General features: G+C 37.9%; 1 protein-coding gene across 4 annotated transcripts in view; it reads left to right on the plus strand.

Moving 5' to 3' along the window:
- Nucleotides 1-17,490, plus strand: part of CLCN1 (chloride voltage-gated channel 1) — a 384,315-nt gene that overhangs the window by 354,294 nt on the left and 12,531 nt on the right. For all 4 annotated transcript variants that reach the window (XM_053692781.1, XM_053692784.1, XM_053692782.1 and 1 more), the window contains 2 exons: nt 1,869-1,979; nt 9,314-9,527. In XM_053692781.1, coding sequence (XP_053548756.1) covers nt 1,869-1,979; nt 9,314-9,527 — 325 coding nt within the window. The remainder of the gene's footprint in view (nt 1-1,868; nt 1,980-9,313; nt 9,528-17,490) is intronic.

The following is a 17,490-nucleotide window of genomic DNA, read 5'->3' on the forward strand; positions in this document are numbered from 1 at the left end:
ACATAGCAATTTGAGGAACTGCACAACTTGCTCTCCCTTGGCTAAGCACACCATTATTATTAATAGTATAGCACAGAGCAACATGAGGAACTGCATTACTTGCTCACCCTTGGCTAAGCACACCATTAGTATTAATAGTATAGCACAGAGCAACTTGAGGAACTGCACAACTTGCTGACCCTTGGCTAAGTACACCATTAGTATTAATAGTATAGCACAGAGCAACATGAGGAACTGCACTACTTGCTCACCCTTGGCAAAGCACACCATTAGTATTAATAGTATAGCACAGAGCAACTTGAGGAACTGCACAACTTGCTGACCCTTGGCTAAGCACACCATTAATATTAATAGTATAGCACAGAGCAATATGAGGAACTGCATTACTTGTTCATCCTTGGCTAAGCACACCATTATTATTAATAGTATAGCACAGAGGAACATGAAGAACTGTACTACGTGCTCACCCTTGGCTAAGCACACCATTATTATTAATAGTATAGCAAATAACAACATGAGGAAGTGCACTACTTGCTCACCCTTGGCTATGCACTCCATTATTATTAATAGTATAGCACAGAGGAACATGAAGAACTGTACTACGTGCCCACCCTTAGCTAAGCACACCATTAGTATTAATACTATAGCACAGAGCAACATGAGGAACTACACTACTTGCTCACTCTTGGCTTAGCACTCCATTATTATTAATAGTATAGCACAGAGCAACATGAGGAACTACACTACTTGCTAACCTTTGGCTTAGCACTCCATTATTATTAATAGTATAGCACAGAGCAACATGAGGAACTACACTACTTTCTCACCCTTGGCTAAGCACACCATTATTATTAATACTACAGCACAGAGGAACATGAAGAACTACACTACTTGCTCACTCAGTGCTTAGCACAGCAATATTATTGATATTATAGCAAATAACAACATGAAGAACTGCACTGCTTGCTTATCCTCCTCTTAGCAAACCATTATTAATACTACAGCACAGAGCAATATAAAGAACTACACTACTTGCTCACTCTGTGCTTAGCACAGCAATATTATTAATATTATAGCAAATAACAACATGAAGAACTGCACTACTTTCTCACCCTAGGCTTAGAACATTGGAGTAGCGCTCAAGCCATATCCAAAATGAATTTTAGAGTGAGCCACCATAAACACATTGGGGCCCATTTATCAAGCTCCGAACGGAGCTTGTGGGTCCGTGTTTCTGGCGAGTCTTCAGACTCGCCAGAAACACCAGTTAGGAAGCAGCGGTCTAAAGACCACTGCTCCATAACCCTGTTCGCCTGCTCAGATGAGGCGGACAGGAATCGCCGGAAATCAACCCGATCGAGTACGATCGGGTTGATTGACACCTCCCTGCTGGCGGCCGATTGGCCGCAAATCAGCAGGGGGCGGCGTTGCACCAGCAGCTCTTGTGAGCTGCTGGTGCAATGTTAAATGCGGAGAGCGTATTGCTCTCCGCATTCAGCGAGGTCTTGCGGACCTGATCCGCACTGTCGGATCAGGTCCACAAGACCTTTAATAAATAGGCCCCATTATGTGGTGTATTTAGTGCACCAGTAGTATCTGACATGCAGATGCTTGAGTTTCCTAGACTCTCAGATGATAAAACAACGTTGCTCCTGTAATATTAGCACAAAAATAGAGAACCTACAATATTTTATGTAATAGAATTTAGAAACATATATGGATGTAAATGATACATTCACTAATAAAATGCTCTATAGTGATTAACATCATGTGTAATGGTACTGAGATAATGTAGTATCTATAAATGGTTTCACATATTTTGTTTGGCTTCTGAGTTTGAGTTCTCTGCATCCCAAATATTTTTTTAGGTGCTTCGTTTGGAAGGATTGTGGGTGAATTGATGGCCTACCTGTTCCCCAATGGGATTCTGTTTGATGGAATTGTGTATAAAATCTTGCCTGGAGGTTATGCAGTGATAGGTGATTACCTTTAACTATCATATATAATAAATAGCAGCTACCAGTTTACAGGAATGCATAGAATTCACAGCTTGCCTATACACATTGCATATGCTTTTTTTTATCTGCGGATGTAGTTTTATGTAAAAAATGTGCATGTTCCATTTTCAAAACTTTCATTGAAATCGCACTTGCTTTCTGCAGCCTTCACTACAACCCCTGTAGTGGCACAATTTATTCAAGAGAAGTCTAGGAATGATAGAGCCAGTGAGAGGCTGTATTGACTGAGCCATTAGACTGAATATTAACTTGTTTCTGGGTGGTCGTTGCTAAGGGAGGAGAGTGGTACACATGTACACAGCTCACAGGCTCTCTATCCCACCCGTAGCAACGAGCTGCTGGGGGAGCGGTAATGGCTTAGCTATATGGGCTGTGATTGGCTCTAGTGTTGAGTGCCAAGACTGTAGAGCACAGGGAAGATTTATTTAAAGTACTGAAAACTGTGGTATTTAGAATTTTGTAAAGGCATTATGTGACCAGTCTAAGGATACGGTCCAATGAGCTAAAGGTCTCTGGGCTGGTGAGATTATTAAAGGATGTGTCAGGGTATCTCACTAAAGGGCATATATTGCATTTTTGTATAGGGGGAAATGCTGACATTACAAAAGTGCACAATAAAATTAGAATTTTAAAAATTTTACAAAATGAATAATTGAACCATTCACACAAAAATACCAAGTAACAATTGTATTGCTAAGGTGCATCAAAATGTAAAATATGTTTGTAAATTACTCAGGAATAAATAGTATTAAAGTGACATTAAACCAATTTACTTCTATTATCAAATTAGTTTTGTTGAAGAGATATCTAGATAGTCAGCGTGCACACGTCTAGAGCCCTACATGACAGTAAATAGTGCTACCATCTAGGGCTCTTGCTAATGTATAACATTATTATAAAACTGCTGCCATCTAGGGCTCTTGCTAATGTATAACATTATTATAAAACTGCTGCCATCTAGTGCTCTTGCTAATGTATAACATTATTATAAAACTGCTGCCATCTAGTGCTCCTGCTAATGTATAACATTGTTATAAAACTGCTGCCATCTAGTGCTCTTGCTAATGTATAACATTGTTATAAAACTGCTGCCATCTAGTGCTCTTGCTAATGTATAACAATGTTATAAAACTGCTGCCATCTAGTGCTCCTGCTAATGTATAACATTATTATAAAACTGCTGCCATCTAGTGCTCTTGCTAATGTATAACATTGTTATAAAACTGCTGCCATCTAGTGCTCTGGCTAATGTATAACAATGTTATAAAACCACTGCCATATAGTGCTTTTGCTAATGTATAACATTATTATAAAACTGCTGCCATCTAGTGCTCTTGCTAATGTATAACATTGTTATAAAACTGCTGCCATCTAGTGCTCTGGCTAATGTATAACATTATTATAAAACTGCTGCCATCTAGTGCTCTTGCTAATGTATAATATTGTTACAAAACTGCAGCCATCTAGTGCTCTTGCTAATGTATAACATTATTATAAAACTGCTGCCATCTAGGGCTCTTGCTAATGTATAACGTTGTTATAAAACTGCTGCCATCTAGTGCTCTTGCTAATGTATAACATTATTATATAACTGCTGCCATCTAGTGCTCTTGCTAATGTATAACATTGTTATAAAACTGCTGCCATTTAGTGCTCCTGCTAATGTATAACATTATTATAAAACTGCAGCCATCTAGTGCTCTTGCTAATGTATAACATTATTATAAAACTGCTGCCATCTAGTGCTCTTGCTAATGTATAACATTATTATAAAACTGCTGCCCTCTAGTGCTCCTGCTAATGTATAACATTATTATAAAACTGCTGCCATCTAGTGCTCTTGCTAATGTATAACATTATTATAAAACTACTGCCATCTAGTGCTCTTGCTAATGTATAACATTATTATAAAACTGCTGCCATCTAGTGCTCTTGCTAATGTATAACATTATTATAAAACTGCTGCCATCTAGTGCTCTTGCTAATGTATAACATTATTATAAAACTGCTGCCATCTAGTGCTCTTGCTAATGTATAACATTATTATAAAACTGCTGCCATCTAGTGCTCTTGCTAATGTATAACATTGTTATAAAACTGCTGCCATCTAGTGCTCTTGTTAATGTATAACATTATTATAAAACTGCTGCCATCTAGTGCTCTGGCTAATGTATAACATTGTTATAAAACTGCTGCCATCTAGTGCTCTTGCTAATGTATAACATTATTATAAAACTGCTGCCATCTAGTGCTCTTGTTAATGTATAACATTATTATAAAACTGCTGCCATCTAGTGCTCTGGCTAATGTATAACATTGTTATAAAACTGCTGCCATCTAGTGCTCTGGCTAATGTATAACATTGTTATAAAACTGCTACCATCTAGTGCTCCTGCTAATGTATAACATTATTATAAATCTGCTGCCATCTAGTGCTCTTGCTAATGTATAACATTATTATAAATCTGCTGCCATCTAGTGCTCTGGCTAATGTATAACATTATTATAAAACTGCTGTCATCTAGTGCTCCTGCTAATGTATAATATTATTATAAAACTGCTGCCATCTAGTGCTACTGCTAATGTATAACATTATTATAAAACTGCTGCCATCTAGTGCTCTTGCTAATGTATAACATTATTATAAAACTGCTGCCATCTAGTGCTCCTGCTAATGTATAACATTATTATAAAACTGCTGCCATCTAGTGCTCTTGCTAATGTATAACATTATTATAAAACTGCTGCCATCTAGTGCTCCTGCTAATGTATAACATTATTATAAAACTGCTGCCATCTAGTGCTCTTGCTAATGTATAACATTGTTGCAAAACTGCCATATAGTATTGCAGACACGTGCACACTCCTGAACTTACCTTCCTGCTTTTTAACAAAAGATAACAATTTGATAATAGAAGTAAATTGGAAAGTTGTTTACAATTGTATGTTCTGTCTGAATCATAAAATAAAAGTTTGGGGTTTTATGTCCCTATAAATATGCACATCGTAAATCGTAATTTAAGTACACAGGATGTGCAAAAATCACTTAGAAATTTGTACTTATAAGTGCAAAATACAAAGCCTAATTGTTTTTTTCATTAAATGGCTGAACATTTATTGGTGCTCTATTGCTTGCCTTAACTTTGTGTTTAACTCCTGAAATGGGCTAAGCACATAATTAAAGCTATGCAGGAGCAGTAATGCGTTGTCACTGCTGAGCTGGACTTAACCAATCAGGATTAGCATTTGTATGTACCCAACAATCTTCAACTATCTTGTTCAGAAGCATCTCGGCAGTGTGTTTGTTGAAATAACCAAGGGCGCGATTACATATACGGCGCAGGCTTCAGCGCAAGCTCTGCAACCTGCGCCGCCCGTAATTTCACCTTGCACATCGGGCTATTACATATACCGCGCCAGCAGCTCATAAAGTGCCGTAAGTCGGATAAACTAGCGATGTCCAGAAATGTGCGTAAATACAAATTTCTGGAGTCGCCAGTGACTTACGGCACTTTAGAAACTGCCGGCGCCTAAGAAAAGTAAAGAAAATAACAAATCTCTCGTAAAAGTCTAACATGCCTCCCAAAAATAAGCACGACACGTTAAAACCCCTATATCCGCTATCCCCCCTCTCACTACTAATAATAAATGTATTAACCGACAACCCCCACAACGCAATAAGCCTAATTAAACTATTAACCCCTATATCTGCCATCAAACCCACACCGTAAGTAATAACTAAATTATTAACCCGTAAATCCGCCAACCCAACATTGCAAACTACCTATTAAAACTATTAACCCCTAATCCGCCATTAACCCACAACACAATAAACCAATTAAAACTATTAATCCCTAAACCGCCAAAGCCCACAACACAATAAACCAATTAAAACTATTAACCCCTAAACCGCCAAAGCCCACAACGCAATAAACCTATTAAAGTATTAACCCCTAAACCGCCAAAGCCCACAACGCAATAAACCTAACCCCTAACCTAACCCCCCTAACCTAACCCCCATAACCTAACACCCCCTAAATGAACCCAAATTACCTAATTTACAAAATACTTAAGTTACTGTTAAATTAAAAAAAAAAAAACACTACTTTAAAAATACAAATAAACTAAGTATAAATTAAAGGAACAGTCTAATCAAAATTCTGGAGTAGACTGTCCCTTTAAGCTACAATTACAGAAAATAAAAACATCTAAGATTACAGAAAATAATAAAGAAAATTACCAAATTTTACAAAAATTATACCTAATCTTTATGAAAATAAAAAATCCCCCCCAAAATAAAAACACCCTCTAATCTAATAAACTACCAGTAGCCCTTAAAAGGGCTTTTTGCAGGGCATTGCCCCAAGATAATCAGCTCTTTTTCAAGAAAATACACAACCCCCCCTAACAGTAAAAACCCCCACCCACCAAACCCCCCAAATAAAATAACCTAACACTAAAAACCCTAAACTACCCATTGCCCTGAAAAGGGCATTTGTTGGGCATTGCCCTTAAAAGGGCATTCAGCTCTTTTTACTGCCCACCCTATCTAAATAAAATAAACCACCCCAAAAATCCCTTAAAAAACCCTAAGTCTAACCCCCAAGTGGCCCTCATCTGTCCTGAAGTCCGGCGGAGAAAGTCCTGTTCCAGGCGGTGAAGTCTTCTTCCAAGCGGCAACCTCTTCTTTCTTCCTCCAGGAAGCGGAGGGCGGAGCTGAAGACCGATGACTGCGGAACTGAAGACCGGCGACCCTGGAACTGAAGACCGGCGAGCCTGGAACTGAAGACCGGCGACCGCGGAGCCATGGAGCGTGGACACTGAATAGGAATTCAAGGTACGCGATTAAAAATGGCGTCCCTTGAATTCCTATTGGCTAATTTGAGCCTTCAAATTCAAATCAGCCAATAGGATGATAACTACTGAAATCCTATTGGCTGTTCAAATCAGCCAATAGGATAAGAGCTACTAAAATTCTATTGGCTGATTTAACTAGCCAATAGGATTTCAGTAGCTCTCATCCTATTGGCTGATTTGAATTTGAAGGCTCAAATCAGCCAATAGGAATTCAAGGGACGCCATTTTTAATCCTATTCAGTGTACGGTGGAGATCATATGAAGAGGATCCTCCACCCTCCATGGGTCTGAGTTTGCCGGTCTTCACTTCCAGGCTCGCCGGTCTTCACTTCCAGGCTCGCCGGTCTTCATCTCCGCGGTCATCAGTCTTCAGCTCTGTCCTCTGCTCCATGCCGGCTGGTTCCTGGAAGAGGTCGCCGCTTGGAAGAAGACTTCAGAGCTTGGAACAGGACTTCAGGACAGGTGAGGACCACTTGGGGGTTAGACTTAGGGTTTTTTAAGGGATTTTTGTTTTTTTTATTTTATTTAGATAGGGTGGGCAGTAAAAGAGCTGAATGCACTTTTAAGGGCAATGCCCTTAAAAATGCCCTTTTCAGGGCAATGGGTAGTTTAGTGTTTTTAGTATTAGGTTATTTTATTTGGAGGGGTTTGGTGGGTGGGGGGTTTTACTGTTGTGGGGGGGGGAGTTGTGTATTTTCTTGAAAAAGAGCTGATTATCTTGGGGCAATGCCCTGCAAAAAGCCATTTTAAGGGCTATTATTTTCTGTAATCTTAGATTTTGTTATTTTCTGTAATTGTAGTTTAAAGGGACAGTCTACTCCATAATTTTGATTAGACTGTCCCTTTAATTTATACTTAGTTTATTTGTATGTTTAAAGTAGTGTTAGGTTTTTTAATTTAATAGTAACTTTAGTATTTTGTAAATTAGGTAATTTGGGTTCATTTAGGTTGTGTTAGGTTAGGGGGTATTAGGTTAGGGGTTAGGTTTATTGCGTTGTGGGCTTTGGCGGTTTAGGGGTTAATACTTTAATAGGTTTATTGTGTTGTGGGTTAATGGCGGATTAAGGGTTAATAGTTTTAATAGGTGGTTTGCGATGTTGGGGTTGGCGGATTTAGGGGTTAATAATTTAGTTATTACTTGCGGTGTGGGTTTGATATCAGATATAGGGGTTAATACACTTTATTAGTTATTGCGGTGGGGGATTGCGTTTGACAGGTAGATAGACATTGCGCATGCATTAGGTGTTAGTTTATTTTTGCAGGCATGTTCGGGAGTTACGGTGCTCCCATACTCAGCGCAAGGCTTGCTAAGGCTGCCTTTTATGGCGAGGTAAAAATGGAGAAAGATTTCTCCATTTTCGCCACGTAAGTCCTTGCGATGAATATTGGATACCGATTTACGACGCGGTCCCATGTTAGCCTATGGGAGTAAAAATTGCGGGCGACGGGTGAAATATACGTGCCGCATTTATATGCGGCGCTGTATATAGGCTTTTGTGGGCGACGCCGCATATGTAATGGGGCCCCAAGTGTTTAACACCTTTGTATGAGTTTAAAAAATAAAAGCAAGCAGTTGTGTCATGATACAATTCTCCAGCTCATTAGAGCATGTTATTATAGCCCTATTATGTTCCTTTAAGTTCATTATTATTATTAGATTGTTATTATTAGTAGCAGAGAAGATATCCAACCTTAAAAACTATACAGGTAGCCCTCAGTTTACACCGGGGTTAGGTTCCAGAAGGAATGGTTGTAAATCGAAACCGTTGTAAATTGAAACCCAGTTTATAATGTAAGTCAATGGGAAGTGAGGGAGTTAGGTTCCAGGCCCCTTTCAAAATTGTCATAAGTAACACCTAATACATTATTTTTAAAGCTTTGAAATGAAGACTTTAAAAGATAAACAGCATTATAAACCAAATAAAATAATCACACAACAAAGAATATATAATTAAACTAAGTTAAATTAACAAAAACATTTGCTAAACAGCATTATAAACCTAATAAAATAATCACACAACACAGACTTCACTTGCATTTTTCTGCAAACAGTTCTTTCTATGCATTCCAATCTGGACTGATTTATATTTATTCCTTTGAAATCTGCTCGATAGCTCAGGTCTGGTTAAACTGATTAATTTCAGTTTACTTGGCTTTGCTGCAACACAAGCGGACAGCTACACCTACTGGCTATTTTAATAAATGCACTGCTTCTCAATGCTTTTCAATAGTCACATGACTGGAAAAAAGGTTGTTATTCTGAAACGGTGTAAATTGAATATATATATATATATATATATATATATATATATATATATATAGAGAGAGAGAGAGAGAGAGAGAGAGAGAGAGAGATACAATTATAATCTTACTGCACCTCTGACTTTATTTAGTGTTGTCTCCACACACCTCTTATATTTATTTTATCTGTTTCTCAGGGGCCGCAGCCCTCACAGGTGCAGTCACACACACCGTGTCCACAGCTGTCATCTGCTTTGAGCTGACAGGACAAATTTCCCATATTCTTCCCATGCTGATTTCTGTCATTATGGCCAATGTGGTGGCACAGAACCTTCAGCCCAGTCTATACGATTCCATCATCCAGACAAAGAGACTGCCATACCTCCCTGATCTCTCAGGATGCCACGTTAGGTAAGTTGTACCCCTCCATGAGTCTGGGCACCTTGGGTTAATAAGAATGTTCCTCTAGCATTTAATGGTGATTGGTACAGACACTGCACAGATGCTCTGCTGTCAGAGAGTGACATTCTGGTGACAGAGAAGGACATTAGGGAGAAACTTCTCTCCAGCTCATGTGACTGATAAGGAATTGTGCATCTGTTCTCATTTGCTTTTCATTTGTGGAATTGATGACCAAAGAGAGGTCCTTACTCATTTATAAGGGCACCAGCTTCCAGGGCTGTCTCCCAAAAGACCAGTACAGTGAGCTGACAGATGGAACCGAGAGAAAGTCAGAAACACAGTGCCCATAACAAACACGAGTCTGAAGCTTCCCAACATGGTTCTACTATAATGACGAACAGAATCCCACGGAACAAACCTTTTAACAGGCAATTTACAGATGTCACAATTACACAACTGATGTGAAGAACATTTCTTAAAAGTGACACTTTGCACTAAACCCAATTTAAAAAATGCCTCAGTCTGACCTATCTAGGTGACCTCTAATAGGGTCTTTTTCAACGGATTTATGGGCAGACCACAGATGGTGCAATAGTGCTGTTGCCCTGGGGCACATTCACTGAGTTTATATTTCTCTGTTCTTTTCTTGCTTTTCTTTATTCTGTTCTGTAGTCTCTTTTCGGTTTATTGTTATCTATTTTTAGGTCTCATGATCTAGTGGCTAATCTGAGGTTTCAGTTTTATAAAGGGGGTTACTGGGGTCATGTTTCCTATGGGGTCTCACTTGGGCATGCATTTTTAATTAAAGGGACATGAAACTCAGGGACATGAAACTCAATTCTATTAGCAAATGTGCTTTGGTCTCTTGTTATCCTTGGTTGAAGTAGCAACAATGCACTACTGTGAGCTAGCTGAACATATCAGATGAGCCAATGACAAGAGGCATATATGTGCAGACACCAATCACCAGCTAGCTCCCAGTAGAACATTGCTTCTTCATTGCCTACCTTGGTATGCTTTTCAACAAAGGTTTCCAAGAGAAAATAAATAAATAATAGAAATAAAGTGGAAAATGGTGTAAGTTTACATGCTATAAATAAATCATGAAATATTCATTTTGACTTTACTGTCCAATTAAGGGGGCTACAGGACTTACTTAAGTATGCAGCTTCCATTAAATCTATCATCTGAATGTATCTGATTAGGATTCTAACTTGTGCATGCAGCTTTCTTTACAGAGCTACAGATGCAATGTGTCTGGTCTGGATTCTAACTTGTGCATGCAGCTTTCTTTACAGAACTACAGGTGCAATGTGTCTGGTCTGGATTCTAACTTGTGCATGCAGCTTTCTTTACAGAACTACAGGTGCAATGTGTCTGGTCTGGGTTCTAGCTTGTGCATGCAGCTTTCTTTACAGAACTACAGGTGCAATGTGTCTGGTCTGGATTCTAACTTGTGCATGCAGCTTTCTTTACAGAACTACAGGTGCAATGTGTCTGGTCTGGGTTCTAACTTGTGCATGCAGCTTTCTTTACAGAACTACAGGTGCAATGTGTCTGGTCTGAGTTCTAACTTGTGCATGCAGCTTTCTTTACAGAACTACAGGTGCTATGTGACTAATCTGGGTTCTAACTTGTGCATGCAGCTTTCTTTACAGAGCTACAGGTGCAATGTGTCTGGTCTGGGTTCTAACTTGTGCATGCAGCTTTCTTTACGGAGATACAGGTGCAATGTGTCTGGTCTGGGTTCTAACTTGTGCATGCAGCTTTCTTTATGGAGCTACAGGTGCAATGTGATTGGTCTGGGTTCTAACTTGTGCATGCAGCTTTCTTTACGGAGATACAGGTGCTATGTGATTGGTCTGGGTTCTAACTTGTGCATGCAGCTTCCTTTAAAGAACTACAGGTGCAATGTGTCTGGTCTGGGTTCTAACTTGTGCATGCAGCTTTCTTTACAGAGCTACAGATGCAATGTGTCTGGTCTGGGTTCTAACTTGTGCATGCAGCTTTCTTTACAGAGCTACAGGTGCAATGTGATTGGTCTGGGTTCTAACTTGTGCATGCAGCTTTCTTTACAGAGCTACAGATGCAATGTGTCTGGTCTGGGTTCTAACTTGTGCATGCAGCTTTCTTTACAGAGCTACAGATGCAATGTGTCTGGTCTGGGTTCTAACTTGTGCATGCAGCTTTCTTTACAGAGCTACAGGTGCAATGTATCTGGTCTGGGTTCTAACTTCTGCAAGTTGACTACTGGGGATAAGCAATTAGTGCCAAGATATGTATGCCTGCTACACTATAAATAGACCCCCTAATAAGGTCCTCAAATAAAGTACGGTATGATAGGTATATAGGAGCGCCAAAAGGCTAAGGTATACAACAGGTTAATATTTAATTCAACACTTCTGAGTTTACAGGTGTGTATCTAGATTAACAAAAATTGTTTAGTTCAAGCTAGTCAATCTGAGAGAAACTGAATAAATTCAAATAATCTCAATTTAATCCACATACAAAATAATCTCAATTTAATCCACATACATAAAAGTCATTATAAAACCAGTGCTAAAAAGTTAAAAGAGAACGATAAAACAAATCAATTGATAAGATCGGCAATAAAGATCCAATTATGGACTTTGGGATTGGATTATTACCCTAAATTTGATGTAAATACCCATGATGTCAATACAAAAGAAGATATTAAATTTAGGAGGATGGGTATATCAAGTGATATCTCACTGAGCAATATACAAACGAAAATAAAAACTATCTTGCAGAGACCTATGTCTCACTAGAAAAAGTACAAAAAAAAAAGGAAAAAATTTATCAAATACCGGTATGATCAAAAATGTGACAATAAAAAGTGATATAAAATTTATATTGATAAAAATATGATAAAAAATATATGCAGTTATAAAACATATATAGTGAAACAACAAAAGAAAAGAAAAAATGTATGTAAGACAAATGGTGTAAACCAATAATACAATCACAATCCTATTTGTGACAATATCAATTCCAGTGACAAGTGTATCTTTAGTGTAAATACAAACCAAATGAATCTGACCATAGATATCTGACACCAGATGGTCCTAAACTAATAATTAGTTACCAAATTAAATAAACAAAATAAATAAAATGAACAGTGTTAATGGTGAATCCGGTTAAGATCCAATATCATCAAAGTCCCAAAAGTCCAAATAACAAAAATCCAAATAAGTCCCAAATTACAATTCGATCCGATGAGTAAAAACAATTCTAATGAATGTATAATGTTCTATCCTGTATCCTAGTCCATTGTATAGACAAAGACCTAGAAAAAAGAAGAAAAAATGCACTAAACAAAAAGGCCTATGGGATATAGTCTATTGGTAAATAGGCTTACCCAAGTGCCGGGGTCCTAGGAGTATAATTAGCCTCACAAATCTTACTTCAATGTCGTCTACGCGTTTCAGCCCTAAGATAGGGCCTTTTTCAAAACATATTGAGGCTCTAACATCACTAACCTTATATACTGGAAGCTGTGGGAGTTACTAGCGTGAAAGGCGCCAAACAAGGTCCGATACGGTCGGATTTCCCGCCGCCCCCTAATGCGCTTCCGTTTCTCTAACCGGATGTCAATGTATCCGGTACTTCCGGTTTCGTCACTTCCGGTCTTACGGAACCATGTTAGTTATGGGCATATTAAGACGAGCGGCCAGTTCAGATCAAACCATACAGGGAATTTATTATTTATTCCAAGATCCTTTATTGGGTATTAACGGATATAAGTTTGGGCATTTTAAAGTGGATCATTTTAATCCAAATGATAAAAGGACCAAATATCAACAAGGCTTGTTCACAGAAATACAAATTAGATATCTATTAATGATATAAATTAACAAGTATACGGATTGGAATAATGGTATAATTAGACCCATTTCTCAATTAGGCTAGTGTGAGATTTTTCTATATAATACTATTAGTAGTTTGGGATGGATATATATCCTTAAAGATTTTAGGCTCATATACTCCCGGACTTACATATCTTTTATTTCATTACAACAATACAGGGTAACAGACCCATAATGGACAGGAGTAAAAATGTATAATATAAAAAAGTACCAGTTATTAAACATAAATATCTTATTAGGATTATAAAAACATAAATAAGGCAAATAAGCATAAGTGGTTAAAGATAACTATGTTATTCAAGTTGAATTCTAGTTTTAAGATATTCAAGTAGCATCTAGAAATTTAAGAATTTAAAAGCACGATAATGTATACAACTAGTTAGTGTATTCATTTTTACCTGACTAATTATAGCCCTTAAGGTCAAAGTGTAGGGAGAACTAAAACCCTAATATAATAGATGTCATAATTGTGGGACGCAAAGACTATCCCGGGATCAGACTCAGATCTTATCATCTGGAACTTTAATGCTATCCTAAATGTATACAGTTTGGGAAGTTGTAATGTTGTCCATTCTCCTAAATACTGATGTTATTGAGGGGATCTGTCTTGGACTAATTATTGACAATTTGAATCAAGTTGAAATGATACTAAAATAAATGGACCCTTTCGAAATTGGCGTTTAGTCCTTTAGGATGGATACAATCCAAATTGAAGATCCATTTGGACTCTGTCTTTAACATTTTGAGTTCCATGTCTCCTCCTCTCCAATCTTTAGTTAGTTTACATATCCCCATGTACTTGAGGCTTCTATCACTTCCTCCATGTACTTCCTTGAAATGTTTATATATAGGCAGATCCACTTTTTTCCACTTGATCTGTAATAGATGTTCCCGGATCCTGTCTCTTAATTTCCGAGTGGTCTGGCCTACATACTGTAGGCCGCATCCACATTCTATCAGGTAAACAACAAATTGGTCTGTGCATCTTATGGTCTGTTTGATGTTAAATATTTCGTTAGAAAGTATCTGTTTTCATTCCATGTGTGCATGCCTTACATAGATGGCACGGATAGAAGCCATATAGCTTCTTTCCAAGGATTCCCATAGAGTTTGTAGATATCTTGTTCTTAGGAATGCTGGGGGCTAAGATCGACTTTAGATTATTGGCCTTCCTATAGATGAATCGTGGCTGTTCTGTAAGGTATTCACCTAAGATGTCATCATCCTTGAGGAGATGCCAATGTCGTTTAATTATATCTTCAATCGATTTCTTTCTTTCACTATATTGGGTAATGAAAGGAACTTTTTAAACCCTCGGAAGTATCTTTGGTTTGTCCCTTTTAGGTAAGGAGAGTATCCCTTTTAATGCTACTTATCTCTTTGATGGTCTTATCTATGAAGGATTCATCATAACCCCTTTCCAGGAATCTGGTTTTGAGTACCTGAGATTGTTCAATCCACATTTCTTCACTTGAGCTGTTCTTCTTTATCCTCATCAATTGTCCCTTAGGGATATTGGAGATCCATTTTATGTGGTGGCAGCTCGTCTGATGAATATAATTATTCGAATCCACCTCCTTGAAGTGGGTTGATGTTTCAATTCTTCCATTTATCATGTTTAGATCTAAGAAGGTTATATAATCTTTACTAATAGTGTTTGTAAATTTCAGATTTGACTGGTTTAGATTCATAACCTCTAGGGTGTGTTGTAGATCTTCCTGGCTGCCTTTCCAGATTATAAGGAGGTCGTTTATATATCTCTTATATAGGACCAGGTCAGCGCCCACCAGGCAGGAATCCCAAAATATGGTTTCCCATCTGCCCATGTAGAGATTGGCATAGCTGGGCGCGAACCTGGTCCCCATGGCTGTACCACAAACTTGACGATAAAAAACTTTCTCACAATAGAAGTAGTTGTGTTTAAGAATGTAGTCTATACCATCTAATATAAATGTCCTCTGAGATTGGGGCATGTTGTCATCCTTATCCAGGTAGTGGCTTATGGACTCCAATCCTCTTTCGTGTGGGATGGAGGTATACAGCGATGTCACATCACTAGTAACCATGATGTAACTTTCATCCCATTCCATATTCCTTAGTAGGTTCAAGACTTCAGTGGAGTCCTTCAGGTAAGATGGTAAAGTTCTAACAAATGGTTGTAGTTTTTTGTTGATATACTCCGATAGGTTACTTGACAGGGATCCTATGCCTGAAATTATCGGTCGCCCAGGTGGATTGACCAAACTCTTGTGGATTTTGGGCAAATAGTAAAATACTGGGATCTTCGGATGTTTTATGGTCAAATAACTAAACTCTTTATCATTCAGGATGCCCATATCGTTAGCTTCTCTGAGTAAAAGGTCCATAGTTCTCTTGTAGTCATAGGTAGGGTCAGACATCAAGATTTCGTATGTCTCCTTATCTTCCAAGATTCTCTTAGATTCCTTCAAATAATCTATTTTATCTAATATCACTATCCCTCTACCTTTGTCGGCAGATTTAATAACAATATCATAATTATGTTCCAATTCCGATATTGTATGGAGTTGTTTTGCACTAAGGTTCTTCTTGTGTGCCTTGTTAGCTTTCAATTTCTTAATATCGTTACAGACCATAGTTTCAAATGTCTCAATGGCTGGTCCCTTACAGTGGGTGGGATAGAAACGAGACTTGGGTCAAAGGTCCGTGTGTGTATACTGGTTTTCATTGGAAGATCTTGGTACCGAAGGAACATTTCTTTCTGCCGGAGACTTTAGAAAATATCTCTAAGGGTGAGTTTCCTCACGAATTCCTTGGTGTTGAGATATGTCTGGAATTTGTCTAATCCTCTTGATGGGGCATAGGAGAGACCCAGCCCTAATATAGACTTTTCTTCTGGTTTTAAGGTGATATCACTTAAATTAAAAATGCCTTTTACTTTGTTATAAATTCTGTTGGTATTGGAGTTAGATCCGACATTCTCAGATCTCACTATTGGACAATCCAGTTTGGGTCTGTTCTTAAGTCTGGACCCTGATCTTCATCCCCTGTATGGTTTGATCTGAACCGTCCGCTAGTCTTAATATGCCCATAACTAAAATGGTACCGTAAGACTGGAAGTGACGAAACTGGAAGTACCGGATACATTGACATCCGGTTAGAGAAACGGAAGTGCATTAGGTGGCGGCGGGAAATCCGACCGCATCGGACCTTGTTTGGCGCCTTTCACGCTAGTAACTCCCACAGCTTCCAGTATATAAGGTTAGTAATTTTAGAGCCTGAATATGTCTTGAAAAAGGCCCTATCTTAGGGCTGAAACGCGTAGATGACATTGAAGTAAGATTTGTGAGGCTCATTATACTCCTAGGACCATGGCACTTGGGTAAGCCTATTTACCAATAGACCATATCCCATAGGCCTTTTTGTTTAGTGCATTTTTTCTTCTTTTTTCTAGGTCTTTGTCTATACAATGGACTAGGATACAGGATAGAACATTATACATTCATAAGAATTGTTTTTACTCATCGGATCGAATTGTAATTTGGGACTTATTTGGATTTTTGTTATTTTGACTTTTGGGACTTTGATGATATTGGATCTTAACCGGATTCACCATTAACACTGTTCATTTTATTTATTTTGTTTATTTAATTTGGTAACTAATTATTAGTTTAGGACCATCTGGTGTCAGATATCTATGGTCAGATTCATTTGGTTTGTATTTACACTAAAGATACACTTGTCACTGGAATTGATATTGTCACAAATAGGATTGTGATTGTATTATTGGTTTACACCATTTGTCTTACATACATTTTTTCTTTTCTTTTGTTGTTTCACTATATATGTTTTATAACCGCATATATCTTTGATCATATTTTTATCAATATAAAATTTATATCACTTTTTATTGTCACATTTTTGATCATACCGGTATTTGATACATTTTTTCCTTTTTTTTTTTTGTACTTTTTCTAGTGAGACATAGGTCTCTGCAAGATAGTTTTTATTTTCATTTGTATATTGCTCAGTTTGATATCACTTGATATACCCATCCTCCTAAATTTAATATCTTCTTTTGTATTGACATCATTGGTATTTACATC

The sequence above is a fragment of the Bombina bombina genome, chromosome 9 (genome assembly GCF_027579735.1).
Source record: "Bombina bombina isolate aBomBom1 chromosome 9, aBomBom1.pri, whole genome shotgun sequence".
Classification (NCBI taxonomy): domain Eukaryota; kingdom Metazoa; phylum Chordata; class Amphibia; order Anura; family Bombinatoridae; genus Bombina; species Bombina bombina.